The sequence below is a fragment of the Lepidochelys kempii genome, chromosome 9 (assembly GCF_965140265.1).
Source record: "Lepidochelys kempii isolate rLepKem1 chromosome 9, rLepKem1.hap2, whole genome shotgun sequence".
NCBI classification, from domain to species: domain Eukaryota; kingdom Metazoa; phylum Chordata; order Testudines; family Cheloniidae; genus Lepidochelys; species Lepidochelys kempii.
The window spans coordinates 87313797-87333738 of NC_133264.1; the positions used below are offsets into that span (position 1 = coordinate 87313797).

Sequence of the window (19942 nt, forward strand, 5' to 3'; positions counted from 1 at the left end):
CAACAAAGTAGCAGCCTATTCCAAAAGTCCAAAACCTCCATAAATGCTTGGAAAGTGGGACAGTATTGCTTATTGTATTATTGTAGCATGTAACCATGCTGTAAAATACAGAACTGTAAGAACTATAGCAATAACCCTTGTATTTATTATATATTTAAACCAATGTTTTCATTGAGATAGTTCTGGTAATCTGTACCAAAGTCATAGTTTCTTGTCCTGGTATCACCTTCTTCATAGGTTTAAATTCACAGCATTTGATTATTTTTTTTTAGCTTTTTTCTTTTTACATTTCATATTTCAGAAAAAAAAACCTTAGAATAAAGATACTTTTCCTTTTTGATTACAGCAAACCGGATGCTGAAATTGCTCTTTATTAGTTCTTTTTCAGGAGAGAGTGAGCTGAAACATATGATAAGAAAAAGAAACATGCAACAGAGCTATACAACTGTGTTCTTTAAAGCAATTAAAGCCTTTGGTCAGTTGTCATGAGATACCAGCAAAATTTGACTGAACTTTGACTCACCATCGAGTAGAATTGTGTGTGTTAATATACTCTCTCACCTGCCAGAGAAATAGAGAAGCAGCAGGCTGTCTTATGAATTTGTTATATAAATATGTGCAAACGATAATTCTTGATTATTGTGTTGGCATCATAACTGCATTTACATTTTAATTCTATTTAACTTTATCAAACATAATAGCAATGCTCAAATTAGTACAAAAATGTTGCAATACTCTCCCTTGCCTCTGTGTTAGTACTCCTCACCCATAAAGTGTCATGTTCAGCCACGAGAATATCCTGTCTGTGCATACCTGTCCAATATAAGTTCTATATCTGTGGGTTTAGCAGAATTCAGATTTTATTTATATTTAATAATTTTGTTGTGTAATATCAATGTTTATTTTCGAGCTTTTTGGATTTTTATTTATTTAAATGTTCACAGTTGCACAAAATTATGGGCTTAAGCTTTTCCCCCCGTTTACATCTTCACAGTTGTGGGAAATTTTTTGGTGGGTCAGACTATAGGGAGAGTCAGACAATAATTAGTTAATGTCAGGAGATGCTGAGATTCAAAAAAGGTTGATGCTTTTTAACCGTTAAAACACAAACTTTCAACATCAAAAGTTAAAATATATAAATATCCTTAAACCAAATTTTAATAAGTTCTCAAGTAGCATTTTTCTTATTTACCTACCTGTGAATTTTGATTATCAATGGGAATATATTTTCATCAGTTTCGATGTGTATGGAGGAATAGGCATTTACCTATAAAAAATGTAAGTCTTCCAAGCCTATGTATAGGAGGTGGACATTAAGGGTAGCAGACTGGATGCGCCACTGTGATAATCTCAGCTCTTGGGGTTAATGATAGTAATCAGTAAGGGCATTTTCCTCTGAAATGAATGAACCATGATGGTGGCCTGACTATCATCTATCCAAAGCATTGTTAAAGTGAATTATGGTTCCTTGATATGCACTCGAACAACTCCATGGTAGACTAAATTTCACATAAACCACAGTTATGCTATGAATATTTTGTTTCAGAATATTTTGTTTCAGAAGTAGTAGAGTTTTGATACAAATGCAACATGAAAATGTAGTTTCTAATGACAAATTTCAAATAAAATAATATATAAAATATGCATTAAATATGCAAGTCTGTTGCAGTTTTTAAAAGGCTCCGTTCCCTTGCCATAGTTCCTTTTTTAAGTACTAAGAAAACTCTAAGGACTATTAAATGTTTCACTGGTAAATTTAAATGATTAGCTGTGTGTGCTTTCTGTTCTAGGAATTTGACTTTAAATTATATATGGTTTCTATTTTTAAAATATTGCTGAGAATTCTCTCTACAAGTGCCTACAAATGTATTTAAAAAAACAAAACAAAAAACCTTCCTGTGACAGCACACAGATTGGTTCTTTTCTGACCTTTCTTCCTCTGTGGGAAGAAAAGCATTAAGTCACTCATGCAAAGGTCATTTACGGTAGCTGTATGCTTTCATGAGCCTTTATCATTTCACTGACAAGGGCAACTTGATATTGATCAGTTAGATATTTCCTTTAGCCACCAGGAGGCCAGTTACTTGAAGAAACCTGTATAGACACTCAGGCATTATTGTTTTAAATCACACTTAACACAGTATTGTTGTTTTCCAGTGCAAGGTAGGAAATAAGATACAGACTACAAGTGGCAGGGTTTAGATTCAAATGATCTTAACACATCACCATTGAATGTATTTGACTCAAACTCTAACACTAAGATGGGTTGAAGAATTGTTTGGTTGTTTTTTTCATATTTTTTTGTATCATAAAAATGTTATATGCTGAAAAGTGTTATCAAATCTTTTGCCAGGTCTTACAAATAGCAGTTTGTCACCTGCCTTCAGATAAGAGTAGATAGTTTGGTTTTCAGGACACCTAAACAAAAGTAGAGGAAACACAAACTTAACTCATGTGTTGGGGTTTTCTGGAGGGAACTGAAATCTTCTAAGAAAAGACTGTCCAGTTTTCTATGTGAAGTTTTAAGGCCAGTGTAACTCTATTGAAGTCAGTGGAACGACTCCAGCAAAAAACTGGTGTAATAGAGCAAAGAATCAGGCACACTGAGTTTTCTGGTCCTCATCCCTTTTGGGATGGATAGGCATTGCAGGATTTTTCCTGAGACCTGGTGTCTCTGCATTGCATTCCGGTTGGTTAGCCTTCTGCCTGAAGAATCATGATGCCATTGTGGATTCTCCCTGATCCTGTGTGGCATGGAGTGAAATCCATCAGTGTTTGAGGCCTAGGACCCTGGGACTTGGAGGGGAATATTGTGTGACAAGAGGCTGAACTTTGGCTCTCTCCAGACCCCACCTCCTGCTCCTATACCTTCATAGGAATAAAGGGGTGTCCATGTCTACCCATGGCAGAAAAGTCTACTGGAGTCCTAGGAAGGGAATGGAGCTGTCCCCCAAACCAGTTTTGACATTGTTTCTTCCCCTCTATTTAAAGAACAGAAAGGGGCAGTGTAGCTACCATCTTTCAGAAAATGCTTCATAGCGTTTTCATCTGTCTTTACATGTCCTTTCATATTTAAATGGGGAAAAAATCCATGTCATTGCACAGATGGAAAATCATGTGTTCGCAGGACAGTGAAGCAGAAGTCATGAAAGAATAGTGAATATACAAACAATAGTACTGTATACGAAGTAAAATTTTTTGCAGTTAAAACTAAATATTGAAACCTTACGTTTTCCAATATTGCACCAGTTAAAGCTGTTAAATGCATATCTTTGCAGCACTCCATTTTCATAATCAGTGATGAGTTTTTATTTTAAAAAAGTAAGATAGATAGATAGATACTTGGAAAATGGGAGGGAGAAACACATTTCAGAAGTGACTCAGAGCAGTAGGTGTTCAAAACTTTGAATTTTACAGTATTGTATATAATCCCAAGTTTTTCAGTTGCTCGCAAAAGATTTGTGCAACCAGAATGCACCTTGTGCAGACCTCCTGCAAAATAGATCAGCCACAAGACTCTTTTTCCATAGGAACCTTTGTACATTTTTAAAAGGTTCAAGGGGCAGAGGGGGTAGTACTGGCTTTTGTAAGTCTCTTTGTGATTCAGCCTGGTATGCAATAGGTGAACACAGAAATGTAGGGGTTTTTACACAGTTATATGGTAAAAAACAAACACAAAACATATTAAATTAGGTGCATGGTTGGTTTTACCGCTTAATTGATCTAAATGTGAGATTTATATATACTAGTATACTTTGTTGCTTCTGTAGGCAGAGCACACTGCACATACCAGGGGTATCTTGCATTCTTTCATCACCCTTTATAAACTCCCTTTGCCACTCTCACATTCCCTTCTATTTCAAGGACATCCTGGAACCCCATACCTTTATGCTGGGCGCTCTGTGTGTCCCCCTATTCTCCCCATCCCTGCATGCCAGGGCTCTGTCCCTCATATTGACACCTCCATGACAAGCTACAGGCTTTCTCTCCACCTGCCCTGTACTGTTGTCCCACATTCTCTCCCCATATGTGCTCCCCCATTCATCTTTCTCCCATGCACCACTTCCCCCAAGCCTCATACCCCCTTCCTCCTCTGACTAGGGCTCTGTATGTGCCCACTTTCATGCATGACAGCAGTCTGTGTTGCCCCCTGTTCACCCTGGCATCCTGTGCTAGGGTCCTCATCTCCTTCCCTCCCCAGTGCCAGGGGCTCTATGTGCATCCCTGTTCCCCTTTCCCCCCCACCACCACTTGTGTGTGTATATGTATATGTACAAGGGCTGTCAAGCGATTAAAAAAATTAATCATGATTAATCGTGCTGTTAATAATAGAATACCATTTATTTAAATATTTTTGGATATTTTCTACATTTTCAAATATATTGATTTCAATTACAACACAGAATACAAAGTGTACAGTGCTCACTTTATATTATTACTTTTATTTAAAATATTTGCACTGTAAAAAATTAAATAGTCTTTTTCAATTCACCTAATACAAGTACCGTAGTGCAATCTCTTTATCATGGAAGTTGAACTTACAAATAAAGAATTATGTACAAAAAATAACTGCATTCAAAAATAAAACAATGTAAAACTTTAGAACCTACAAGTCCACTCAGTCCTACTTCAGCCAATCGCTCAGATAAAACAAGTTTGGTTAAAATTTGCAGATGATGCTTCTTGTTTACAAAGTCACCTGAAAGTGAGAACAGGCGTTTGCATGGCATTGTTGTAGCAGACGTCACAAGATATTTATGTGCCAGATGAGCTAAAGATTCGAATGTCCCTTCATGCTTCTATCACCATTCCAGAGGACATGCGTCCATGCTGATGATGGGTTCTGCTCGATAATGGTCCAAAGCAGAGCGGACCAACGCATGTTCATTTTCATCATCTGCGTCCGATGCCACCAGCAGAAGGTTGATTTTCTTTTTTGGTGGTTTGGATTCTGTAGTTTCCGCATCGGAGTGTTGCACTTTTAAGACTTCTGAAAGCATGCTCCACACCTTGTCCCTCTCAGATTTTGGAGGGCACTTCAGATTCTTAAACCTTGGGTGGAGTGCTGTAGCTATTTTTAGAAATCGCACATTGGTACCTTCTTTGCATTTTGTCAAATCTGCTATGAAAGTGTTTTTAAAACGAACAAAATGGGCCATCATCCGAGCCTACTATAACATGAAATATATGGCAGAATGCAGGTAAAACAGAAGGGGACATACAATTCTCCCCCAAGGAGTTCACTCACAAATTTAATTAATTCATTTTTTTTTTTTTAACGAGCATCATCTGCATGGAAGCATGTCCTCTGGAATGGTGGCCGAAGCATGAAGGGGCATATGAATGTTTAGCATATCTGGCGCATAAATACTTTGCAACATCAGCTACAAAAGTGCCATGCAAACACCTATTCTCACTTTCTCACATTAAAAATAAGAAGCAGGCAGCAGTATCTCCCAAAAACATAAACAAACTTGTTTGTCTTAGTGATTGGCTGAACAAGATGTAGGATCGAGTGGACTTGTAGCCTCTGAAGTTTTACATTGTTTTGTCTCTAAATGAACAAATTATTGGTCTGGGATCTGGTCTTGGAACTAACTGTTGCTGCTGTATGAATGCAGTGGTAAAGGATGTTCCACAGTTCCCATTGTTTCACCATATAATTTCCATTAACATTAATAGGTAAAAACTTCCATGAAAATGAGACTATAGGCCAAATTCACCAGTTTGTCAGGTGAAACTTCATTGCCATTAATGGTATTGGAAGTGCTTGAGCTAACAGTGACTGTTGCCTGTCTCTCTAAAGGTTTCATTGCAGTACTTTCTGTATGGACTCACGTTGCTTTGAGCTAGATATAGTTTTTTTGAAAATTCGCTTTATTTAAAAGGAAAATGTCATTTTTTCCTGAATTAATTATGATACAGTATTCTGAGACTGTCATAAGCTATCCATTTTAATTTTAAACATGCCTGATTGTTTTATAGTGTGTCAAATGTCTTACTAGTTGACTGGACATTTTAATTTATATAACCAAATACTGCCAGAGGAGTAGAACACTTTGATTTCTTGATCTTAATGTTAAAAAATGTTATATTTGAGGACACACACAGATTTTTAGAGAAATAAATTCAATTATTATATCCAATAATTTCAAATAACATACTGGAAATTCAGGTTTTCTACCCAAATGGTATTATAAGATACTCCGTGCATGAAGTACAAGACAACATTAGCACTCTGACATACTTTACGTCATTTGGTTTAGGTTTGTCTTAAAGCTATTTTGAAAACTTGTGGGCCAGATTCTTATCTCAATCACATTTATGTAAATCCAGATAAATTTAATTGATTTTCTTTTGGCCTGAGAGTAACATCTGGCCCTGAATAGCTAATATTTATAATTTGTAATATCTGAGATGGAATTTTGTCTTTTCCAGGACCATTTCTTTAGGGAGTTCCTATTCCTTATTTTCATGACTCTGAGCATACTTAATCAGAATGGAGCAGATGGACTGCAAACCCTACCAGCCACTGTCAAAAGTTAAGCATGAAATGGATCTAGCTTATACAAGTTCTTCAGATGAGAGTGAAGATGGGAGAAAACCAAGACAATCCTATGACTCCAGAGAAACTCTAAATGAATATAGCCAAGAACTAAGACTGAACTATAACAGCCATAGCAGAAAAAGAAAAGCTGATGACAAATCCACTCAAGGTACATAACTGATTTTCATTTTCAATAATTATGAAAAGTATCCTACAAGGGCGTTTGTATGTCAGCATGTAAACTTATAATCCTATTACTTTCAAAGGCAGACAGTGATTGCCATTTAAAAGTCACCATTTGGCACCTGCTACCATACTACAGTATCTGAGTTACTGCAATTATTTTCCTAAGTATTTTTCAGCTATCACCTTCCGAAAATACGGACTTACTATGCTGTGTCTCAGACCACAACTTGGCAACTGTTGATAAATGTTGTTGTTGTTAGGTGGTGGCTACTCTTCTTACCAGAACTAACTGGGTAATAGTTATAACTCTTACGTATGCATATGGATTTGCTCCAGTACCAAATTAGCTTTGAGGCTGTAGGTTATCTGTCCATGTGTTTGGAAAGCTTACTGGTAAATTCAAATGCAACAATCCTCTTAAACAAAATGTGTGTAATCCTACAAATAACCAAGTCGTTTACAAACTGAAGGAGAAATAATGTGTTGTAAGGACAAAAGCAAACAATTAACTGTTTTCTTTCTTTCCTTCTTTCTTTCTTTCTTTCTTTCTCTTTTTTTAAGCATAGATATAACTCAGGGAAGAACTTGTTCCTATCCTAGAAATCTTTTCAGCACATATACACAAATGGTGCATACAGCTACAAAGCAGTGGTGTTGGGGGAATACAAGGCTATAATTTATTATATATTTGAATACAGAACCTATTCAAATTATTCTGGCCAAAATTTCAGCCAACTATGTTTGACCTGCGAAGAATTACCTTGTCCTGCAAGAATTAAGTGGGTTTGCTTAACTAAGAAATTAGCCCATTTGATATGATTTGAGTTTATCCTCCCTAATGTTATATAGGTTTATTCCTCCGAGAATTGTGTCTTATAAGAAAATTCCACCAATAATCTTGTAGGATTAACTCCTTATGATTTCCTTGCTAGAAATGGTAACGTTTGTATGCATTTCTGCAGCAAGTCATCACACAGCAGATTGTCCTGCTCGCACATGTTCAGGATTGGCCTGTTAGGAATCAGGTTTATTATTTGCAAAAACTGATGTATTTCTTGAAGACTCATGGAGGCATTATGGCTTATTAAGAATGTGTTCTCTATGTTTTTCTTGCCTAGATTAATGTTCAGTTCATTTCTTACGAGATATCGTTGGCGTCTGTCCTGTTTGTCTTATAAGCACCTAATTTTTTCTCCTTGAAATTCATACAGTCTTGTCCTGCTGCAAATTACCATAAGACCCCAAGCACATGCATTACAACATCACTATTAAGGTTGGCCTGTTAGCACTTGCTTAATTGACATCCTAAATAGAGATGCTTTCCTGAAATGGAGTCTGTCAATATATTATTATTCAGTGCATATTGGTTCTTATGTAATACTTGTTAATACTTCTGGTATACCTGATAATATATGCTAGTATATTGAGTTGTCTGGATGGAGATAAAATTTTCTTGTCTTACTGGAAATCCTATAATAAAGTTTTCTCTTGTGAGAAATTTAATGCAACATAATTGTCCTAGTCAGTAATTGTATAGGTTTGTTCTGCCAAGAATTACACTGTATATGGGTTTTCAATGCCAGGAATTCATCCCCATATCTTTGTGCTGGCGTAAATCATATTGATTTGTTCTGCCATAAATTCAGCCCATATGTTTGACATGCCAGCTGTCATACAGATTTGAAATATGTAAGTGGTTGCGCAAAGAATTTGTTCAACGAACAAAAGTTAGGCTAAGGAGGCAGAGTTTGCATCTGGCTCCAGAGTTGGGTTAGATAAGCTTCTGTTGATTAAAATCTAACAAGCTTTCAAAAGGCCATATCTTTAATGGTAGAAGTGCTGTGAGATCTAGTGTTCTTAGGGATATCTGCTTTCTTTGCTTGCATTCAAACAAGAACAGAAAAAAAACAGGCCTCTTTTGAGTTATGAGTCTGACCTACTCCAAAGTCCTAAGAGTGTATTTGGAATTTGGAACCTATCAAAATTTTGCTGACATTCTGCATTAGGCATATCTTTAATTTTGCAGCTTTTATTTGTGAAATGTAATTTTTTTTTTTTTGGTAATTACTGTCAAAAGAGGATTGTGAATGTTGTTAGCTTATATTAGTGGAAACCTGGGAAGAAGATAATAATATCCTGCACTGATATATAGCACTATTTTCTGAGGATCTCAATGTGCTTTACAAAAGTGGATAAGTATTATTATCTCTATTTTATAAATAAGGAAACTGAGGCAAAGAGACTGTTACGTAATATATTCATGGTCGCTTAGTGAGTTAATGGCAGAGCCAGAAGTAAAGCTCTTGTCTCTTGACTTTGTCTCCTGCTCCAACCATTAGCCAGCACTGAAGCAAAATGCAGTCTTGAAAAAGTGATGATTAGTGGATTGAAGTGGAGGTAAATTCAGAAGGCCTGTGAATTCCACCCATGTAATGTGTCTTAATAGATAAGGAAAAAGACACATCACAACAGTCATGAATAAAGCGATAATGATCCAAGTTAAAGAGACGGGGCAGAATTGGCTGGACACACTAGATGTATTGATGATTCCTGGTAGGATGCATCTTGATGATTCTGGCATAGAAAAATTTTTCCTTGCAGAATGTATAGTCTATGGATCTTATTCTCATTTCACTTATAACATTTTTATGGCAGCAAAAAACCATTTTCTTCAAGGAGTTACTCTTTATTTACATGAATGTAAATAAGAGAAAACTCTAGTCCTACAGTTTTTGGAGATGCAAAGAAAGAAGCTGTATTCCTTTTAGACTGATGTATACTATTATGAAAAATACTAGTTTAGAGGAGTGAATTCCAGACAGGACAAGCATCTGGGATTGAGTCACTGGAATGATGAATGTTATTGATCCTTAACAGGATGAACATATGGGGATAAATTTCTAGTTAGCCAAACTTTTATATATTTTCTGGCAAGAGAAATATATTGAGCTTCATTATGGGCCGGGCAAACTGATATTATTCCATAGTGCAGGAAGAAAAAGCAGCATATATTTGCTGGTAAATTTGTGTGAAAAAATTAGCATAGCTAGCCATACTGGAAAACAAAGGTTTTAGAATGTGTCACAAAAGATTTGGCATTGTCTATTCCTAACCAGAGGGTCACATAAGATTTCTTATTTGTAGGACAAAAACTAGAGTATGAGATCACTAGCAGGGCAAATAAAATGAAGAAACTTGTATAAATTCCCTTTTGAACAGCTGAACTGGGCTAAATGTGTGTAATAAAGGCCTAATTCTTATTCAAGCAAAACCCCCATTGACCTCAGTAAGTGTTGCCAAAGTAAGGACTTTAGATTTTGACCCTCTAGTTTCCAGACCAGTTTTATTCTAAGCCCTAATTTCTGCCTGCTTCTGATGCTCTGTCAGAGTCTCACTATAGCAGTTTTATGACTGATATTCATTTAGAAGTGTTCTAATTCTACAATGCAATAGAGGTTAGAGAGGAAACCTAGTTATGGAGAATGCAGTTTCAGTTACGCTTTGAGTTCAAATTTATACGTACCAAGAATGAAGATTTAAACATATGGAACTTGGATTTCATGTGACCAGTCAGAAATAGTTTTATTTATCTGCAAAGACATGAATATAAGGCATGCTGACAAGTCTTGGCAAGAAATCGTCATGTCAGGAAAATGTCATTGTGCCTTTTTGTCATCTGTAAACTGGAACTAGCTTGACTTACACAATGGACCAAATTCTGCTCTCATACTGGTATAAATCCACAGTGAGTTCATTAAGGTCAAAAAATTTTCTCCATATTCTACTAGTGAGCATTTGGCCCATGTATAGTATGCACTGTTTGTTTCGAATGCTTTATTTCTCACGGTGCTTCTGAGGGACCTGTAAAAGTAAAGAGGCTAATTTTTAGTCAGCTTTTCCTCTAAATACATCATATACGTAACGCTAGAATATATTCTCACTTACTTGAAATATAAGGTTACAGCCCTAATTCATGAGCCTTATATCATCCTGTCCCACAGAAACTTGCATGGAAGACCAAAGAAGAAGAAGAAAATAGTACAGTTGTAAAGTCTAGGCTTCCTGCTACATCATTTCTTTTAAGGAGTGTGTTGCTGCACAGTAGCTTTACTTCTTTTGGCTACCTGCTTGCACCTACCTACCATCTAGCGCAATGGTTCTCAACCAGGGGTACGTGTACCCTCAGGGGTATGCAGAGGTCTTCCGGTGGGTACATCAACCCATTTAGATATTTGCCTAGTTTTACAACAGGCTACATAAAAAGCATTAGTGAAGTCAGTACAAACTAAAATTTCATAGACAATGACTTGTTTTTACTGCTCTTTTTACTATATACTGAAATGTAAGTACGATATTTATATTCCGATTGATTTATTTTATAATTATATGGTAAAAATAAGAAAGTGAGCAGCTGTTCAGTAATAGTGTGCTGTGACAATTTTGTAATTTTATGTCTGATTTTGTAAGCAAGTAGTTTAAGTGAGGTGAAACTTGGAGGTATGCAACACAAATCGGACTCCTGAAAGGGGTACAGTAGTCTGGAAAGGTTGAGAGCCGCTGCTCTAGTTTATGATGGACTTGATTCCCCCAACAGAAGTTCAATGTGATGAGTAGCTCCCTCCCTTATCTGAGAGTTTCTGGATCACTGTTTTCATATAGAGGGGAGTATCTGCAGACTCTGAAGAAGACAGATGATACCACTTAGGCTTGGTCTACACTACAGAGTTAGGTCAACATAAGGCAGTTTATGTCATCCTAACTATGTCAGTGTCTACATTACAGCCTTGTCTACACTAACAAGGTAAGTCAATCTAAGTTACACTTATTAAGTTACATAAGTTACATAACTTAACTTGACGTAGCTTAGATCAAATTACAGCGGTGTCTACACTGTGCTAGGCTGACGGGAGACGCTCTCCCATCAACACAGCTTCCATGTCTCGTTGAGATGGAGTACTGAAATCGACAGGAGAGCATTCTCCCATGGACTTATTATGTCTTCACCAGACTTGCTAAATCCATTTAGCTCATAGAGAATACAAGCCCTAATTGCCCTACTACACCAACATAATAACTCCATCTCCCCCAGGGTGACAGTTAGTTAGTTGACATTGTCTGTATAGACATTGTGTTACTTACATCTGCTGTTGGCTGTCATTCTTGTCCACTGGAGCCTTGAAATGGACAAGAAAGCTGACTACTGGCTCCCCAGTCAGGCTGTTGTGGGGTCTCGTCTCCAAGGCTGCCACCCAGGGTCTTGGATTAGGCTGCCATCGAGGCTCTCCGCTCCCCACTAGCATGACCAGACTCTGGGCTTGGATCTTCCTGCTGGAGGCGATAATTTCCTGGACAGCTTCCCCACAGCTCCTGTTGGGGATGGGGAGGCGAGAAGCCCCAGGTGGCTGCCTGCCTCCACTCCCGGTGGGGAACAGGGAAGAAAAAAGCCCCCCACTCCCAGTGGGGAACAGGGAGGTGAGAAGTCCCGGAGGACAGCGGGGCTCCCGTTGGGGAGCTGTGCAGAACTGAGTGTCCTGGCTCTCAGCTGCCCATGCTTCCCCTCTTCAGTTGGTGGAAGCGCTCCTGGTGAGGATGTGTACCACCAACAGAAGGAAGCTAGTGTCAACTTAAGATTGTAGTATAGACATGACAAGATTTGGCTAATAATTGTGCAGTTTTCATTCCTTCTATGTGTAAAAATTGTGGTAGGGAAACTTGTAGGTTTTTTTGTGTCTTGATTTTAAAAAATGTTTTAGCAATGCTTTTCTTCACCAGAATGAAAATAAGAAAATAAGGAATAAATAGACCTTTCTTTTCCCCCGAGCCTGAAATTGGTTCTTACTTTCTAGGATCACAGCATCCCACAAGGGTTTCATAAAACATCTATCAGCAATTCTGTCATGCTGCACTTTTAATGATACCTATAAACTCACTAAAATTGCCAGTTACTTATCAGAAATACTATACCCTCCTTTATAAGTATTGTTTTAATCAAACAAGGGAGTATACAAGGGAGAGAAGAAAACCCAGGAAAATCCACAAGACATATGAGCACATTTAAGTCATTTAACAAAGTATCACTGATCACAGTGCATTTTCCATCCTATGCTAATAAGTCAAACAGAAGGCATAAAACATATGTTCTGCCTCCCAAATAAAGAATAACATAAACCCAGTTTGCAGTGTGCTAATGTAAAAGGAAATCTAATTTCCATTCTCTTCTCAGATGCACTAATTTTTAGCAGAATAAAAATGTCAGAAAGCTTACCAGTCAAAAACAGAGTGACAGAGTAACCTAGTCTCAGTCACCAATTTCAGTATACATCAGTTCTTCCAGGAACACTCAACCAACTTCAAAAGTCTCTTCAACAATCTTAGGATCTGATGGTTTTCCAGCCACCCTAGTAAGTGACACATCTTGGTTTAGAATTCTGTTTTTCAGAGTATGCCAATGATCTCAGAAAATCTATAACATGCCATTACTAAACAAGGAGAGGCACAGCCTCTCTGACACTTCTAAGTGCTTTGGGAAGATCTATCAGAAATGGATGCAGAAGTCTGAACTAATGACAAGGAAGAACATTGAAAAAAAATGACTGGAATATAGTATGTAGGACATAGAATGAAGTAAACAACTATGCAATTGTCCCTGAGGCCAACTTCTTATACATATATTCTTGTTAATTGCCTTTTCTGTCAGTTCTTTTGACAAAAGAAGAGAGCTGTCTTATTTTCTGGAATTGGGAATAAAATCAAATTTGCTTTTCTTCTTGTTTCACCAGACACTGTTGGAGCCAGATAACCTTTCTCCCTGAGTCCCTGTTTCTTGATCATATATTTTGTACCCCCCAAATACAGAAATATCAGGAACCAGCTCTGCCAGAAAAAGACATTACCTGAATTAAATATAGTTCTACAGCATGGTGGGTATATCATAGGTCAGTTAGAGATTACATTTCATATTAAGATTCAACTGCTTCAGAACTTAAAAGTGGAGATTTATTTGAAGTAAATCACACACATTAATTAAAATCCCAGGATCTGATTTTCAGAGACGCTCCATTCTTTGTAGCTCCTGTAAACTTTGGTTTCAATTGCAGGTGCTCAGCAAATCCGTTTCCCATTGTCTGTGTGATTTATTAAAAATGCTTTGCAAGTCAGTGGAAGCACCTTAGCAAACCAAAAGAAAGGGATGGAAGGAGTATGACCGAAGAATTTATGCCAATTGTTCAACATCTTAGTATTGACTTTTTTTCTGGAATTCAATGATGTGATGGGGGTGAATAGCAAAGACGGCTGCTACAATCAATTAATGCTGTTAGGAATTTGCTCAGTTGTAAGATTAGTGAGTCAAATAACATTGGTATATATTGTTGTGAGCTGCAAACCTGAGCCACTTACATTAGAGTATGGCTACATTCTCTGTATGTGTCATTCTTTACATTACGGTATCCAAATGACTTGTGTACAGCAGCTAGCTAGTCAGATGTCTTGAGTTAAACTTTGTCTTTAAGAACATGCTGTTAAATATTTCCCGCTTTATTTAAGATTTTCATACCTGTATCCTTTAGAGAAAGGGCAGGTTCCATAAGTTCTCTCTGGAGATGAAATCAAAGTTCACTTAAAGTTTGAGACTGAAAAAAAAAGTAGGTGAAAATATAAATAGTTTTGTGAAAGTCACCAGTACACAATGTAAGCAATAATTAAAATGGTAATATGAACAATGTAGCTAGTGGATCATGGAAAGCTGTGGAGAAGAATTCCCTTTTTATGTGAAAGAAGATACATAAGATAATGTTGTCCCTACCCATTGCAAAGAGTAGTGACAACATATATGCAGGAACTAGGGACAATCCCAATTCCTTAGCTCAAGGGAGTAAAAAAAAATTGCTGTCTACTTGCACCCTTCAGAGTGAAGAGAAGACAGGGTCATGCTGCTGATTCCTACCTCCCCTAACCCATCACTTGCATATCAGACTACAGAGTTATCTTGGCAAACTGGGATAATGCAGCATTTGTACTCCCCCATGTGCTGGGGAGCAATTATTGTGCCTCCTAAAGCACAGTCTTTCCCAGAGCTCTCCTTGGGGCAGACTGAGAACTCCACACCTCCAGCCACATGTGCTATTGGCTGAATGGTTTAATGTGGACCTTGATAAATGGCTTTAGTAGAATTGTTCTCTTTATCAAAAGGACCTGGTCCTATGGCCTGCTCCAGTTTCTTCATACTGTTCCAACAACTCCCATGAGGCCAGAAAGCTGACTTAAACAGCCAGCTGTGAACTCTCTCGGTGTGAGAGAGTTCCTAGGTGGCATGAAGTCAGCCATACCTTCACAGCCTCCATAGCTTAAAGGGTGAGCTGGGGAGGGGAGGAAATGTGGGCAGAACACCTTGTGCTCCAAAGACTATATAAAGGAATGGTGCATAGAAAGAAAAGGAGAATCTCTGTCATATCCTAGCATCAGGGCCAAGTTCCTGGATTCCATGAAGATGGGGTACTCTTACAAAATATAATCTACATGCTGATTTATGTTTCATGTAATATTAAAATACAGTCAAATCATACAAAACAATTACTTCTTGCTAAAGTCCTTTAAAGCAAATCAACTTCATGCACTTAATACAAGGGGAATATCAAAGAGAAAAACTAACAATGGCTATTGAATAAGCCAAATAAATACAGGCATGCACATTTCATAATAAAGAAGTTCTTATAACTTATTTTTCAAGCATTAAAGTTGCTGAAGTTCTTAGGTTGCTGCACAACAACAGAATAAAACAAGCAGCTTCACAAAACTAAGAATGGCCAATCTAAGGTCATTCCACTACCTTGTAGTATGTATATCTAATCACGACGAGTTAGGTATAATGTGATCACAATCGCTCAAGCTAGTGAAAAAACATGTTGCTGCATTTTGAACGATCTGCAGTAGAAGTGTCTTGCTGTAGGGAATAAACGTAATCAAACCTCATTCTTTCAAAAGCACGTACTGCTGTTGAAAGGTCATGATGAAATAAAAAAGGGATGCAGCCCTTAAAACATGAGATACAAGAATTCGACGATGTACCCCATGTCCCTGTAGGCACAGATGTAACACACAGGCATCTGTGTCTTGACATCTAATCTAAGCTTAGACACATACAGTATCAATGGGACTATGGCAGTTGAAATCCAGGGCTATGCTGATCATCATGTGACCAAAGACTTCTAGGCTGCTTTGAAAGACTTTTATGGTCTTATACATACCATTACTGTACCTTTGAAGAGTGTGGACAGCCTAACACTTATCACTGACAAAGGAGAAATCTTTTGGAGCATTTCAGTTACCTTTAGAACACACTTCCAACATCACAGACAAGGCCTTAATAAGAGTAGTGGATCAGCCAACACCGTAATTACAGCATTAGTGCAGTCCTGCTCCTTGACAAAGTCAGCGCTGAGAATCAGTGCCGGGAAGCACTGCAGAGTTTCTGGATCTGATGGTATTCCTGCAGAAATGTTCAAGTTTGGAGGTGAAATCCTGCTAAGGGAACAGCATGGCCTATTTTTAGTACAGTATATGGAGAACTGAAGACATATCACAAGACTTCAAAAACACCACCATTGTCACTGACTGGCTATGGTACTTGTGGCGGTATTTCATTACTTTCCCTCACCAGAAGGGTTCTGACTAGAGTACTCTCTGATTGTTTGGTATGCAACATTGTTAATCGCATGCTACTGGAGTCATAATGCGGTTTTAGGCTAACACAAGGAACAGCAGACATCATATTTGTAGCCCATCAGATGCAGGAGAAATGCAGAGAATAGAAACACAACCTTTACACACTGTCTTTATTGACCTGGCTAAAGCATATGACATGCTCAGTAGAACAGGCGTTGGCAATTATTGTGTAAGTTTGGTTGTCCAGAAAAATTCACCAACATTCTGAGGCTATTTTGCAGTGGAATGCTTGAATGAGTTTGCGTACATGGTGTTCTGTCTGACCAATTTCCTATTACTAATGACATTAAGCAGGGCTGCGTAATTGGTCCACTTGTTTACTCTTCTATGCAGCATTGCTTGATGATGCTACAAGAGACCTGAATGCTGGTATCTGGATACGTTTCCGATCCTCTGGAAAATTATTTTATGTGAACAGGCTGCCATCTTCCACAATGGTCTTTGAGGCAATTTCATGAACTGCTGTTGGCCAGTGATGGTGCTCTAGAGGAACATGCTCTAGAAGATATACAGTTGATTAAAGACAGATTCACAGAGTCTGCAGAAATGTGTAGGCTGACAATCTGAAAAAGATAGCAGTCATATATCAACCTGCACAAGGGAAACCCTACACAAAAGCAAAAGTCACCATCAGAAACACACAGCTAACTGCTGCTACAGACTTATCTTGGTAGTATTTTGTCCAATGATGTTTCTTTAGACAAGAAGCTCACAAGTGGTGTCAACAAAATGAGTTCATCGTTTGCTGTAATATCAGATAGAGTTTGGCAACAACGTGGTGTTAAGCTTCAAACCAAGTTAAAAGTCTATAAAGCAGTTGTGCTGTCCAACTTGTTATATGGGTGAGAGAGCTAAATCTGCTATAAGCATCACATTAAGCTTCTACATAAGTTCCATTTATGACATCTGCATGCTATGTTCTGTATCTAATGGAAGGATAAAAAGTTACCAATAATTGACTGTATCAGTCACACCATAGGGCAGGGTTCTCAAACTGGGGGTCAGGAGGTTATTAAATGGGGGGTCACAAGCTGTCAGCCTGCAACCCAAGCCCTACTTTGCCTCCAGCATTTATTTTGGTGTTAAACATATAAAAAAGTGTTTTTAATTTTTAAGGGGGGTGGGTCACACTCAGAAGCTTGCTATGTGAAAGATACAAAAGATTGAGTACCACTGCCGTAGGGATTGATGCCATCCTTATTGCATCACAGTTAGGGTGGGCTGGTAATGTGTTGAGACTGAGTGACACCAGAATGTCAAAGCAGTTGCTGTATGGTGAACTGAAAGTGGGCAACAGCATACAAGGTGGCCACAAGAAATTTGTAAAGGACACACTGAAGCATAATGTGAAACAGTGCAACATTGACATTGACAGGTGGGAGTTGTCAGCAACAGACAGATCACTCTGGCAAGCAGTAGTCAACGATGAGGTTACTTAGTTCGAGATTCACTGCTGTATTGATTTTGAGGCACAGAGGCTGAGTCGTAAACAGCAGCTGACTCAGCAAGCACAGACTGTAATCATAGAATTGTAGGACTAGAAGGGACGTCAAGAAGTCATCTAGTCTAGTCCCCTGCACTCATGGCAGGAATACGTATTATCTAGACCATCCCTGACACGTTTTTGTCTAACCTGCTCTTAAAATTCTCCAATGATGGAGATTCCACAACCTCCCTGGGCAATTTAATCAAGTGCATAACCACCCTGACAAGAAGGTTTTCCTAATGTCCAACCTAAACTGTCCTTGCTGCAATTTAAGCCCATTCCTGCTTGGCCTATTCTCAGAGGTTAAGGAGAACAATTTTTCTTCCTCCTCCTTGTAACAACCTTTTTTATGTACTTGAAAACTGTTATCATGTTTCCCCTCGGTGTTTCCCCTCACGAAAGCTTATGCTCAAATAAATTTATTAGTCTTTAAGGTGCTACAAGTACTCCTTTTCTTTTTTCAAATGATTAAATTTTATAGTAAGATCTTAATCTTTTCAGAATAGCATAATTTAACTAAAAATACCAAAGAATTGGATTTCTCAGTCATTTCTTAGGATTCAATGCAAATTCAGATAATTGTAATGATCAATCATTTACTGGTGTGTTAATTTCTTAATGCATTCAATTAATCAGCAGCAGGTTTTTTCTAATTCTAAAGTGGGGAAACTTAATTCTCTTTTTATGGATTAATTGTAGAAATTTACTTTTGGCATTTGACAAACGGACTTGTATAGCTTCTTTCTGTAATATTCAAGATATGGGTAAGTAATAAAAGTAAACAATTCATACTAAGTGGAAACACAATTAACTGTTATACAAAAGAAGTGGTCTCCTTTTGCAAATGTCTTGGTAGTCTATAAAATGTACAAGCGATTCTTTAGAGCTTATATGATGATCAAAATAGACTTGACGTGTACTTTAAACATTTAGAAGGAATTAGATGCTGGAAATGCACAACTTTTTTTCCCCTTCAAAGACATACATGTAGTTAACAAAACTGACTAGTTAGGTCTCTTTCTTTTCTCTGTGATTCAGAGAAACAACCCTATGACACTTTGTATGTAAAGGACCCAGCTCTGCTCCCATTTTGTTGAAGTCAATGGCACTTTGTTATAGACCTCCTTTTCATGCTCTGGAATATAGTCTCTTCTTGTACATACTCTTAACTGTCATCAGTATTAGCGAAAGAAAGAGACCCATAATTATTGAAATAGTTTTTCATAGGCAAGCATAGAATCATGTATTATTTTTATACAGTTTAGTTCTGCTAGTATCAGGAATTAATTGTAAAATCTAGGCAGTGTAATTTATAAAATATTATTAGAACCATTTTTGTCTTGATTGGTCTGTAAAGCTGGAGGCCTGTGGTTACCATGAGATAAAGGGAGAGAAATATTGCCTAAAAATAGCTTTCTCCATGGATGATTGTCACTTTGATTTTAAGTTCCAGTATTGTAGGAATGGAAGGTACTGGGTCATGGCGGCTCTGGTCAGCACTGCCAACCGGTCCATCAAAAGTCCCGTCAGCGGTGCTGCCCGGCTAAGGCAGGCTAGTCCCTATCTGTTCTGATACCACGCTGCACCCTGGAAGCACCCAGCAGCAGATCCGACTCCTAGGTGAGGTGTGGGGGGCACAGGGCTCCGTGGGCTGCCCCCACCCCGAGCACTGGCTCCGCACTCCCATTGGCCAGGAACCAGCCAATGGGAACTGGGGGGCAGTGCCTGCAGGCGAGAACCGTGCGGAGACACTTATGCACCTGCACCTACAAGCCGGACCTACTGCTGGCTGTTTCTGGGGCACAGCGCAGTCCATGGTGCCAGGACAGGCAGGAAGCCTACCTCTGCACCCCTGCTGTGCCGCTACCAGGAGCCACCTGAGGTAAGTCCGCACCCCAACCCTGTGCCCCAATCCCCTGCCACAGCCCTGAGCCCCCCAAACCCGGAGCCCCTTCCTGCACCCTAAATGCCTCATCCTCTGCTCCACCCTAGAGCCTGCA

General features: G+C 38.4%; 1 protein-coding gene across 18 annotated transcripts in view; it reads left to right on the forward strand.

The window, feature by feature from the left end:
- Nucleotides 1–19942, forward strand: part of TENM1 (teneurin transmembrane protein 1) — a 1403901-nt gene that overhangs the window by 1016828 nt on the left and 367131 nt on the right. For all 18 annotated transcript variants that reach the window (XM_073361279.1, XM_073361281.1, XM_073361273.1 and 15 more), the window contains one exon: nt 6439–6716. In XM_073361279.1, coding sequence (XP_073217380.1) covers nt 6500–6716 — 217 coding nt within the window. In that variant the 5' untranslated portion in view covers nt 6439–6499. The remainder of the gene's footprint in view (nt 1–6438; nt 6717–19942) is intronic.